The sequence below is a fragment of the Plectropomus leopardus genome, chromosome 17 (assembly GCF_026936395.1).
Source record: "Plectropomus leopardus strain MGB_pleo_1.0 chromosome 17, ASM2693639v1, whole genome shotgun sequence".
NCBI lineage: Eukaryota > Metazoa > Chordata > Actinopteri > Perciformes > Serranidae > Plectropomus > Plectropomus leopardus.
The window spans coordinates 25,840,569-25,852,221 of record NC_142192.1 but is presented as its reverse complement, the minus strand read 5'-3'; the positions used below and the strand labels follow the sequence as shown (position 1 = coordinate 25,852,221).

Here is an 11,653-nt window from a genome sequence, read left to right as displayed (position 1 = left end):
GGATTTTGATCCTTCCGATCTGATCAGGACATCCCAAGTTTTAGCAACTTCAGTAAACCAAGTATAATGTGCTATATATCTGTATTTTGCTGGGTGCAAACTAGTCTGTAATATTTGTATATTCTTAAACATGTTAACAAAACAGAACTCGCAAATCTCCTAATTTAATCACTGGCAAAATCCTCTTTGTCATGATCGAGTTAAGTCAGACTAACACTTAAAAAGAACAAGCTCATTCAACGTGCCATTTTGAAGTTGCAACAACTTCATAAAATTAAGTAAATACAGAAAATTTTCAAGTAAACTTAACACTTGGATCGGAAGTAACGTTGTATTTAGAGTTATAGTTATATTACTTTCCTTTTTCAATCAGTTTCCAAGATTATTTTAAGATCAACTTGTCAGATTTTACAGTGTTTACTTGGATGAACGCTTTGGGCTCTTAAACTCGGTGAACCTCCCCTCATAGTTATCTATGAAAAGATCTGATTACAAAACCTTTTATTACATCAGGTCTTATGAATGTGGAAACAAACAACACAAACACATGAGCTATATCAGATAAAAGCTCTTTATTTATTCTTTTAATTTAGTTATTATCTCTATATATACACAGCATAATCTCAGGGTATAAATCATCTCTAATAACAATAAATCAATCTTCAGGTACCCGTTTGGTACGGCAGGTGTTTCTCTACACACAGGTCAAGACAAACAAGAACAATGTACACACACAAAACATTTATTATAAACATCTTAATAATCTCACAACAAAGAGTTCTTCATCTTGTTGAATACGTCTGAAACCTGTGGTTCCCAACTGGTGGGTCGCAGTCCACAAGTAAGTCATGGCTCCATTCTGAATGGACTGCAAGTGACTTGTGAACATGCCAAGTTTGTAAAAAAATGCACTTTATTTTGAAGTACAGTGAATTTCCAGCACAGAACTTTTATTTTGAAGTGTAGTTTCTGTGTATTCTTGCAATATGTTTTGTTTGTGCTCTAAGCCAATGTGTCGTTTACATTTTCTGAAAACAATCAAATATGTGGTAATTTATAATGTGTGGACCTTGAACTAATAACTAAGGGGAAATCTGGACCCCATGACCAGACCAGTTGGAAACCACTGTCTGAAATCATACATTTGGTTTGATGCAGCGGTGAAGTCCAGTTAAAGATGAGTCGGATACATTTATGATGCTCTGGGTGGGAAACCAGTAAAGAAATTTAACAAAAACATACGTTTTTGTGTCATTACAATCAGCAACATGAGTGTGAGGCTTAAAAATGTGAGTCAGGATGATTATAGATTGTCTTTTTCAGGGGAAATGCCTTTAGGATTGAAGCAAACGGAACAAAAACGTTTCCTGTTTCAGTTCCTCCCATCTCTCTCTCTCTCTTTATGACTGGCTGACGGCGGCAGGGGGTGTGGCGTTGGCTACGGCAGCAGCGGCGCCCATGCGCAATAGTTCCTTCCTCTGTGTGAGGATGATGTCGAAGCTGGTCTGCAGGCGGTTCTGCTGCTCCTGGATGCGGCCCTGCAGGGTGCGAACCCAGCGGATCAGCGCCAGGCGGCGGTACATGGTCAGCTGCACCTGGTGCTTCTCCATCTCCTGGGCCTTGAAGCGCTCGCGGTCTCGCAGTGTCCACACTGCATCCATCAGTTCGGGTATCTCGCCGTCTGAGTCTGAAGACTGATCGTCGTTGTCATCCGCTCCTTCCTCCAGAACATTTCCCAGGTTCCTTCCTGTCAGCGACTTGCGGTTGAAGTTTCGTAGTCGGGCAGGCTGCTCTCTGTTGCTGTCACTGGTTGAGTTGCTCTCGTGGTTGTTGGATTTCGGTTCCCCAACTCCGATGCGGTCCCAGCCTCCCATCAGCACGCCTTCGCCTCCACTGTCCATGTTGAGGGAGGACACGCTGCCGCCGGAACGGTAGCTGAACTCAGACTCAGAGTTGCTATCGCCCCATTCGTCATCGTCCTCCAGCGCCGCCTCATCTTCCTCCTTTCCTCTGAAACCCAAGCTGCTTTTCCTCTTCTGCTTCTCTCGTTTCTCTCTCTGCTTCTCCTCGTTCTGGCACATCATCACCCTTCTCTCCTCTTCCTGCATCCTGCCCTCCTCCGCTCCATCAGGGGGCACACGGCCGTAACCGTCCTCCCCACTTTCGATTTCGGGCAGTGGCTCGAGGGGGCTCCAGCAGGGCAGGCGGGAGCGAGGTGACAGCACCCCTGAGTTGTGGTGATAACCCGAAGATGACGAAGAGTTCGGAGGGTCGCGACCGAGTGGACCCAGATTACGGGGACGGACCTGGTTTCGGTTCTCGTCTCCTCCTCCATTGCCCGTGTAGCCATCGTTGTCTTTGCCTGGCAGGAAGTTGAAGTTGCCGTCTTTGTCGCCCTTCCTGTTTCGCAGCGAGGAGGAGCCATTGTTGGAGCCTCCCTGCCCTCGGTAGGCCGAGTTCTGAGGTTGGTCCTGATGGAGCATCACTGATCTCGACTGAGCCTCACTGAAACCACAAAGGACAGAAATCAAAACACTGAGAGAACCTCAACAAAAGATTCATCAACAAAGCTCCTGTCTGTCAGCTGGTATTTTGAGTGTTTCCGATACCGATACCAATACCACTACCGTAAATGCCTCTGATACTGCCTAAAATACTGAATCAGGTATCACTGAGTGTGCAGGTTTATGCACAAGACAAATACCATGTAATTGATCGCGTTATCAATTTTGAAGTTGTTTAATACCTGGATAAAATGTTAGTTTTCTTGGTAACCAATTATTCTTTGCCACTCTGAAACAGTACCCTACACAGCAAGTTGCACCATTCAGACACTGCCAACTACTGTTTTGATAATGATAGCTGTTATCAAAATGTCAGCAATTTGGCAATATTTTAAATCAGATTAAAGAACATTACATAGCAACAATGATATAAATCATTTCACATCCATACAAGGTTAGAACTACAGAGAACTATAATGTTTCTTTAACACAGTGGTACCAGATTGGTTCTTGGCATCAGCTGATTTGCGAGCTGAGGTATTGGAATGGGTATCATGAATTTAAAAAATGGAACATCCAAATTTGATTTTTCCCAAAATTAAACATTTAAGAAGTTTGGCTTGTTTGGTTAAATGAAAAAAAGGGTTTTTTGTTGAATAAGTTGATGTTGTTGATAAGTCAAACAGCTTAAAAATTTAAGGCAGCCTGGATGCTAACCTTTTCAATTTAAAACAAACAAACAGTTTATTTTTTACAGTGAAGCTAACAAATTCAAAGTGCCTTCTGTTTCCTGTTTCTTGTTGATTTCCAGACAAAATGCTTCTTTATCTAATGTTGTTCCATTTGTAATCTCTTGAATCTTGGATGACAGCACCTCCCCGAAGCACAAGATTTCTCAAAACAAGCCAAGCTTTCAACTTCATTTTTTAGAAAACAATAAAGTGACTTAGACAGCAATTTTCCAGTTGCTCTGCAAGTTGATTTTGTACGCATACAGCTGCACAGAAGCTACATAAACATGTCATCTGCAGCCTAAAAAGCCCTGGTGGAAAATGTTCATCAGAAATGTAAATTATCCGCTTAAAGACCTGCAATAAAAGCAACAAAATTAAAGAACAATTGGATGAGCAAAAGCTACAATAAAAACAAAGAAGAGGAAAATCAAGTCTAGTTCACCACCCCACCCCAACCCAAACACACACACACACACACACACACACAAACACACACACGTAGGTCGCTCCAAAATCCTTGTTTATAACTAGATTATGGCTAGAACTACAGGCTGGTCTGCACACTCCACTTCTATTAGCATCAAATATTTACATGTCTCCTCTGAATGGAAATTTCTCTAATCCTGACTTCAGGCTGCTGTCAATCAATCCCCCTCTCCTCTCCTATGCACGCGCGTTCACGTGGTGCTGAAGGACAGCGACTGTGGCTTTGGTCGGGAGCGCGCGTGCAGCAGGCAGATGCTTGACGATCACGAGGAGAGAGGAAAAAAAACAGACTGAATCTCCCTGTGAAAAAAATCGACATGTTTATCGCTCCAGAGCTGAATTGAAAAATAATTAAAAAAAAATACAATGTGTTAAAATAATGCGCAGGAATAGATTTATGTTAATACATCTGTATTTTACACATGCAAAACCATCAACACGCGATGAAAAAAGAGAGAAAATAATACCAAAACAGTCCTGCTGCCGGGTGGATGTTTCTCATCTGTACAAAATGATGCGTGTTTCTGCACGGACGGCGGCAGACGACACAAAAAAGGCGACCAATGGCGCTCAGTGGCAGCATATTTACGGCTTAGTGAAGGTTAAAAAAACGTCCTAATCCATCTACAGCGAACTGGTACGGTCAAAAACCCGAATACTCGACGTGTCCTCTTAATAAAATTTGATTAAAATGCAGAAAAAAAACAGTATTTCATGTACGTTGGGCGTTATGTAACGCTCACCCCATATCAGTGCTGTCTCCTCTCTCGGTAAAAACAACCTCAGAGCCTTTCTTTCATCTCCTATTTGCCGCTTGCATAAGTCAAATGACTGACACGGACGCGTGTGAATATATTAGCATCATGTTCTGGTTTGTTCTTACCTTTTTGCTGGTTTGCTGCTCGGTGGAGAAGCTGGACTTTGTGCCCTCCCAATTTTTTTCCCCTCCTCCTCCTCCTCCACCACCGACCCTCCTATGTGATGTTTATTTCCCTCTTCCTCCTCCCTCCTCCTCCTCCTTCACCTCCACCCATCCTCTCTCTGTGGTTCTGGGAAAAGACTGGCTGACTAATAGCACTTCCTAAACTGGGCTGGGACTGCAGGGAAAGGGAAACTGTGGAGAATGAACAGGAACAATGTGAGGGCAGGGGTGGCTGTCATGTTACTGTAGTGTGAATGCACAGCAACAGGCCTATAAATATGTACATCACAACTCTAGCAGCCACATGATGGCACGGCGGTAACCGGATTTCAACGGTCCTCGGCTGTTACAGTCAGCCCTCACGGGTCACGTTGGCAGTTTTTTAGTACTTGAACAACCATCAGGCATTTCTAAGCAGTATACAAATATTTACAACACACCATAAATTAGTTGTATGAGGGCATCTTTAATTTTCCGCTTACCTATACAGCTATTTATTAATCTAGATTGTTTTGGTTTGAGTTGCTGAGTGTTGGAGATATCAGCCGTAGAGATGTCTGACTTCTTACTCGGCTTGTGGTATACAAAAAGCCAAAAAATAGGTTTGAAAAACTCAACAGCAATGCCTCCTTCCAGAAATCACTAGCCTATTACTTACATTTTTATTTTGGGGTGAAATGTCCCATTAATTGTAAATATTGGTAAATTTTAGAGTAGAAATCTGAGCATTTGGTATCTGTGACAGTTTTTGATAAAACCAAAAATAGTGGTGCTACAGACACATTTTGGTCAGAATCCTCCCAGCATTTTGAGGTTCAATACTCAGACCTTGTTGCTACTATCCTATGAAAATACTTGTGGAAACCGAGAAATAGACAGAATCATTACTGTTTGGATTACACTATACCATCTTAAGTAGAAATCACATACTGCTGCTCTGTAATGTGGAAATTCTCAGAACAACTGCAATGATCGTGTTCGTTTTAGGAACAAATAAGCCAGACGTCTGCCCTCTCTTTGATATAATAAAACTAGACAGCACTCAGCTTGTAGTGCTCAAAGCACCAAAAACTACATTTGAAAAACTCAAAATCAGTGTCTATTTCCAAAAATAATGACCCCAGTAACCTAAGATAATCCACAGGCCTTGTTGTGACCAGTTTTATGTAGGAGCATTTTCTTCCGAACGAACTAAACCCGCCAATTGTATCAACAGAGAACATGAGCTGTGTTCGAAACCGTTGCCTCACTCCCTCACTCACTATTCACTATGTAAATAGTAGATTATATAGAGAAGAATGAACAAAATTTTGGACACTACATTGGAATATTTCCCCCCCGGAAATACACGGTCCCATCGCATTGGGGTAAATGGGAGTTAAATGTAGGGTATGTGGTATGTACACTCAAATTTACTGTGCATAGGATCTTCGACCAGCTAAAACCAGTTATAACCAGCTACCAGCATAAGCTGTTTTTTTAAAGCATGAAAATAGTTTCACAAACACTGGAAGTGACAGCTGCTGCCTAGCAAAAGAAAGGTTTCTCTAACTAGCTACTCAGTAGCTGTGTCTGAAACCGTTCCGTGTCACGGATATAGTCCACTACATAGTGTGTTTACCATTTTGTAGTAATGTTTCGAATTCTTGACGGTTAATTTCCTCCACTATATAGTCCACTATAAAATATCCACAATGCACAGCAAATTTGAGTGTACATATGATGTAACCTACATTTAACTCCCATATACCACAATACAATTTGGCCGCGTATTTGCAGGGGGAAAAAATTCCAACATAGTGTCCGAACTCTTGTTTGTTTTCCCCTATATAGTGTACTATTTAATACACACTACCTAGTGAATAGTGAGTGAGTGAGTGAGGCGACGGTTTCTAACACAGCTTCTGTTAGTTAGGAATACATGCTATGCGCAGGCCGGCTGCTTAGTTCAATTAACTGTGTGTTTCCAGTGAAGTCAGAGTCTGTTAACCGTGGCAGACTGTTGTATATTCCGTGTCCCTCTTGATTTACTGTCATACATCCTTGTGCCGGGTTTAACAGGGTCCTCGTCTCCGTGCTTCATCTTCATAACGTAGTTGTGCAGACTGAAGCTCCGCGCAGGAGTTAGCTAGCTATATAAACTGAGGCAGATAAGCTAAAAAAAAACCAGCACGGGTAACGGCTCCAGAAAAGCCCTCAAAAGACTTGTTGAAGAACACCACCCATGTAACCGAGCGTCCTGGGTTCGCCTAACTGGATAACTAATAAAACAATAAATGGGACGGAGGACGGTATTACATCTCCCACAACAACTGCTACCCTTTAGTTAATCTTCACCAAAACTCCCACACATGCACAAGCCCCGAAAAAGAGGCGAAGTTACCCCCATAGAGTGGTGAAGTAATGTGTCCTAAAACACGGAAGTTCGTTAGCCTTTTAGCACTTCTGGTTCCTTCATCTTAAAGTCTATGGGGTTTTTGAATGGGGTTTCGGTAAAATGCCTTAAATAAGGTCTGTGATTAACACAGGCTAAAGATATTTAGATGTTTTGTTCTGCAACATTAAAAAACATCCATATAAACCTGATTTTTTAACTTTTAAGGTTTAACTTTACTTAAAAAAGGCGGTTGCTAAGTGGCTAAATGTAACGAAGTGTTTGTCCGGACGTTAGACGTCATCACACCAGACACAGAAACTCATTAACTTGAACTAGTAGATTTATCTTTTTATACATATAATATTTTTCACTTGTGTTTTAACGTGTTTAACAGTGTTTGTAGATGTGACGTTTAAGTTGTGCAACCACAATGTAGTTCGTGTATAGCCTAAAAATAGCTCTTTGCTTCTGGCGATTTCATTCACACTTCAAAACACACAAAAGTGGTATTCATTAGTGAAGATTATAATGCTGAACACAACATGTAAGTCTCATAAACTTATGTTTGTCAGAGAGCTTATTTTTGGCAATAATCTCAAATTCCATTAAAAAAATCCCATACGTTTTTTGACGCGGGAACCAGTGCAAATCTAACTTCCTGGTTGGCATTCAAAAATACATCATCCCTTCACCACTCTATACTAACTGCAAAAAAAGGTCTGTCAGTTACATTTGGCTGTTGCAATAACTTTTTCCATATTCACCTTCTTTGTATTCAACTCATTGAGCAAAGTCATGCCGTTCCTGGGTTCTTTGTCGAACGGCATTCTGGGAAATGGAGGAAATCACATAGTGAATTCAAAATAGAAAAATACCAACACTTTCTGATAGACTTTAAACAATCCAAGATCAAGTGTCAGAGGGTGAATTATCACAACATATCTACACTCACTGGTGTGTTCAAGGCATCAAAACTGTTACCCACAATGCAACACTGACAAGCAAGCGTCATGTCTCCAGTTTCTGCAGGAGGAGGGAAGACTTGCAGGATTTGTTGCAGTGTGATATTCCTCCAAACTGGTGACTGACTGCTTTTGTGATTGTCAATCTTAGATCTGAGGGCACGTCAGTTCACTCTGGGTGTGTGTGTGTGTGTGTGTGTGTGCATGTGAGTGTGTTTTCTAGAGGTGTGTGTGGTATAGAGAGACTACATCAGACAGACTTAACAAGTGTTCACTGTCTCTCCACCCTGCTCTCATCCCCCTGACATGTCGTCGCTGGCGGCAGAAAAAAACCTTGCGTCCTCCTCCTTCTCCTCCACACACACACACACACACACACACTTCTATCCCTATCTACCCCCCCCCCCCTTTTCTCCTTCAACAACATCCCCATTCAAGTGCATCAGCTCCAGGCGTCCTTACTCCCTCCCTCCCTCCCTTTCCTCCCCCTCCCCATCGTTCACTAGTAGCCTAAGCACATAAAAAATACATCAAACACAGCCGTCCGCCCAAGGCCTCGTCACACGCAAAATCATCTCTCCCTCCATCTCTCTCTCTCTTTTTAAAAAAGAAAAACCCAAGTTACAAAAGACAACTACAGAGGACACTGATAGAAGGGGAGATAGACTGAACTCAGTAGACTGAGGGTTATCTGTGAGGCCTCCTGGGGAAAGACAGATCATTGTAATGTTAACACTCACCTCCCACTCTTCACACACGCATTTACACAGGAAAGAGTTAAAAAAAAAAAAGGAGCATGACTTACCTTGTGCATAATAAGACCTTGTTTGAATTGTACACAGCCTGCAGCACCCTGACCCACTTCCCTCAGTTCAGCTCCACATCTGCTCCAGCACCAGTCTCGACTGTGACAGTGGCCGAGGGCGGCCAGCAGCACCCAGGGGCCACACTGTCAGATCCCTGGTGCTGCGATGCACTGAGACTGTAAAGCAAGGCCTGCTGGACCTCCTGCTTACGGCCAGCACTTTTAAAAAAATCACCCAAATCAGCCAAGACGTGCTAAATTGAACCACTAATCCAACAAGGGTTTTTTTTCGCTTTGCACACTAATTATACACTTTTATTTTAGATGTGAGTAGACAAACACGTACAGTGCATACGTCATGACACGAGCCCTTCACACACACACACACGCACACACACACACACCCTTGGGTGCTACAGCTCATGTTTCTCTTCAATTATTCCACCCTCTGCCCTCTCTCCTCCTCATAATCTGAATAAAGCCAGATCCGTGTCCTCTAGATATTTAGAAGCCGGGCCTCGGTGCCAAAACATGTAACCTTCCTTCTCTTTCAAGTGTGGAGTGAATCTGGAGTTCAGGGGGGGTTTGGCTTTTCTGCGTTGACCTCGTAATTCCCTCTCGGGGGTTAAGCAAAGTTGTGAAATTCAGTTTGAAGAAGCGGGGTTGGTGTTGATGTCGAGAAAGAGAAGAGGGAATAAAAGCAACTTGCACATAGATTATTCCTATTAAATTCTAATTAGAATCGATTTCTTGACCCTGCAAACAGACCCTCAGGAGTTGGAATCAAGTCTTTATCTCGATTAATTGCGTTGTGATGGCTCAGAAATAACAACAGACACTAAAATCTATCATATCGTTCCTTTGCCCAAAGCCTCTTGGCTCTTGTTTCGAGATCCTCAGACAAAGAAGCAAAACTGCATCGGAAATGTCACCACTCTGACAAAGGTAAAAATGTAATCGCTGCTTTAACAACACCAGGATTAAGTCGGCCTGCCTGCAGGTATAGCAGCTCACTACAGGCGGGGCCCACCATGGGGTTCATTCCAGACGCTCCTGGCATTGGCCCCTAATGATGTGTAATGGGGCCTCCTGCGCCCGCTCCTAACCCCAGGACCTCCTCTTAATCACCATGGCTACTAATGAGATGGAGAGACATGAAAGGGCTCGTTAGAAGACCCTGCCTTTAATGCCGACCTATTATTAGCCACTTAGTCTCTAAACTGCAATTATGCTTTAAAGGAAGGAGAAAAAGTGAAATGAAGAGTCAAAGGAGTTTCAAAGTGTGGAGCTTTACGGTAAATGACAGGTGAAGGAGTTGAGCTTTCCATCCCCGTTGAAATCTCAATGCTCTCCCACAAACAAGACTGACAGCTGATGGTCGGTCGTTATCTAATGTTACTGTAAATTGTAGTGTGACAGACAGTTCGGGAGGCCTATTTTGTGTCCCTCTGGAGTTTCCGTACGCACCATAAAAGTAATTTTTACTGGTTCCCTCGTCAAACATCTTATGGGATTTTTGATTATCACCAAGAATAAGCTCTCTGACAAACACAAGTTTATGAAGTTTACAATTTTTGTTCAGCATGATAATCTTCACAGATGAACACCACCTTTGTGTGTTTTGAAACATAACTTAAATCACCAGAAGCAAAAATCTATTGTAAGGCTATAAACAAACTACATCGTGGTCGCACAACTTAAACGTCACAACTACAAACACTGTAAAAACACTTTAAAACACAATAAAAAAAATAATAAACACATAAATCCACAAGTTCAAGTGCGAGAGTGTAAAGCTGTAAAGTCTCATTTAGCCACTTGTTAGCAACCACCTTTTTTAAGACGAGTACAATCTTAAAAGTTCAAAAATCAGGTTTATACGGATGTTTTTTATGTTGCAGAACAAAACATCTTAATATCTTTAGCCTGTGTTAACCACAGACCTTATTTAAGGCATTTTACCTAAAAAAAACCCATTCAAAAGACCCCTAGACCTTAAGACGAGGGAACCGGAAGTGCTAAAGGCTAACGGACTTCCGTGTTTTAGGACTCATTACTTCACCACTCTATGGGGGTAACTTCCACTCTTTTCGGGGCTCATGCGTGTGTGGGAGTTTTGGTGAAGATGAACTTAAGGGCAGCAGTTGTTGTCCGACCTGTTAGACGAACCCAGGACACTTGTTTACATGGGTGGTGTTCTTCAACAAACCACTGTGAGGACTTTTCTTTGGATGTGTGGAGCCGTTACCCGTGCTGTTGTTTTTAGCTTATCTGCTTCAGTCTAGCTAGCCTGCGCAGAGCTTCAGACTGCACAACTACGTTACGAAGATGAGGTGCGGAGACGAAGATCCTTTTAAACCCGGCACGGGGATGTATAACATGTTGTACATGTTAACCATATACAACTGTCTCCTACGGTTAACAGACTCCTATTTCACTGGAAAAGCACAGATAATCGTACATGATGTGTCACTCACTAGCTTTGTTTGTTTGTTCCGTATCACGGATATAGTGCCGCATATAGTGTGTTCGCCATTTTACAGTGGTGTTTGAATTCTCAGTGGTTAATTTATCCGCTATATAGTGCACTAAAATACCCACAATGCACAGCAAATCTGAGTGTACATACATTTAACTCCCGTATACCACAATGCAATGCGGTGTGTATTTCAAGGGGGAAAAAATTCCAACGTAGTGTTAACAGTCTTGTTCGTTTTCCCTATATAGTTCATTATTTATTACACACTACATAGTGAATAGTGAGTGAATGAACGAGGCAGTGGTTTCGAACACAGCTACTGTGTGGTGCTCTATATCCGTGACAGGGAACGGCTTCGAACACAGCTACTGAGTCGCTAGTTAG

General features: G+C 42.3%; 1 protein-coding gene across 3 annotated transcripts; it reads right to left on the bottom strand.

Moving 5' to 3' along the window:
- Positions 1–557: 557 nt before the first annotated feature.
- c19h1orf216 (chromosome 19 C1orf216 homolog) lies at positions 558–4,601 on the bottom strand. 3 transcript variants are annotated; one of them, XM_042506638.2, is made up of 2 exons: positions 4,468–4,601; positions 558–2,505 (listed from the first exon to the last, which is right to left on the bottom strand). In XM_042506638.2, exons 1-2 carry the CDS (start codon positions 4,470–4,472, stop codon positions 1,401–1,403), a joined length of 1,110 nt encoding a protein of 369 aa, XP_042362572.2. In that variant the 5' UTR covers positions 4,473–4,601; the 3' UTR covers positions 558–1,400. The 3 variants fall into 3 exon arrangements, with proteins under 3 accessions (XP_042362572.2, XP_087946844.1, XP_087946845.1); XM_088090718.1 differs by lacking the exon at positions 4,468–4,601 and adding an exon at positions 4,192–4,453; XM_088090719.1 differs by lacking the exon at positions 4,468–4,601 and adding an exon at positions 3,831–4,156.
- Between the last annotated feature and the right edge of the window lie 7,052 nt (positions 4,602–11,653).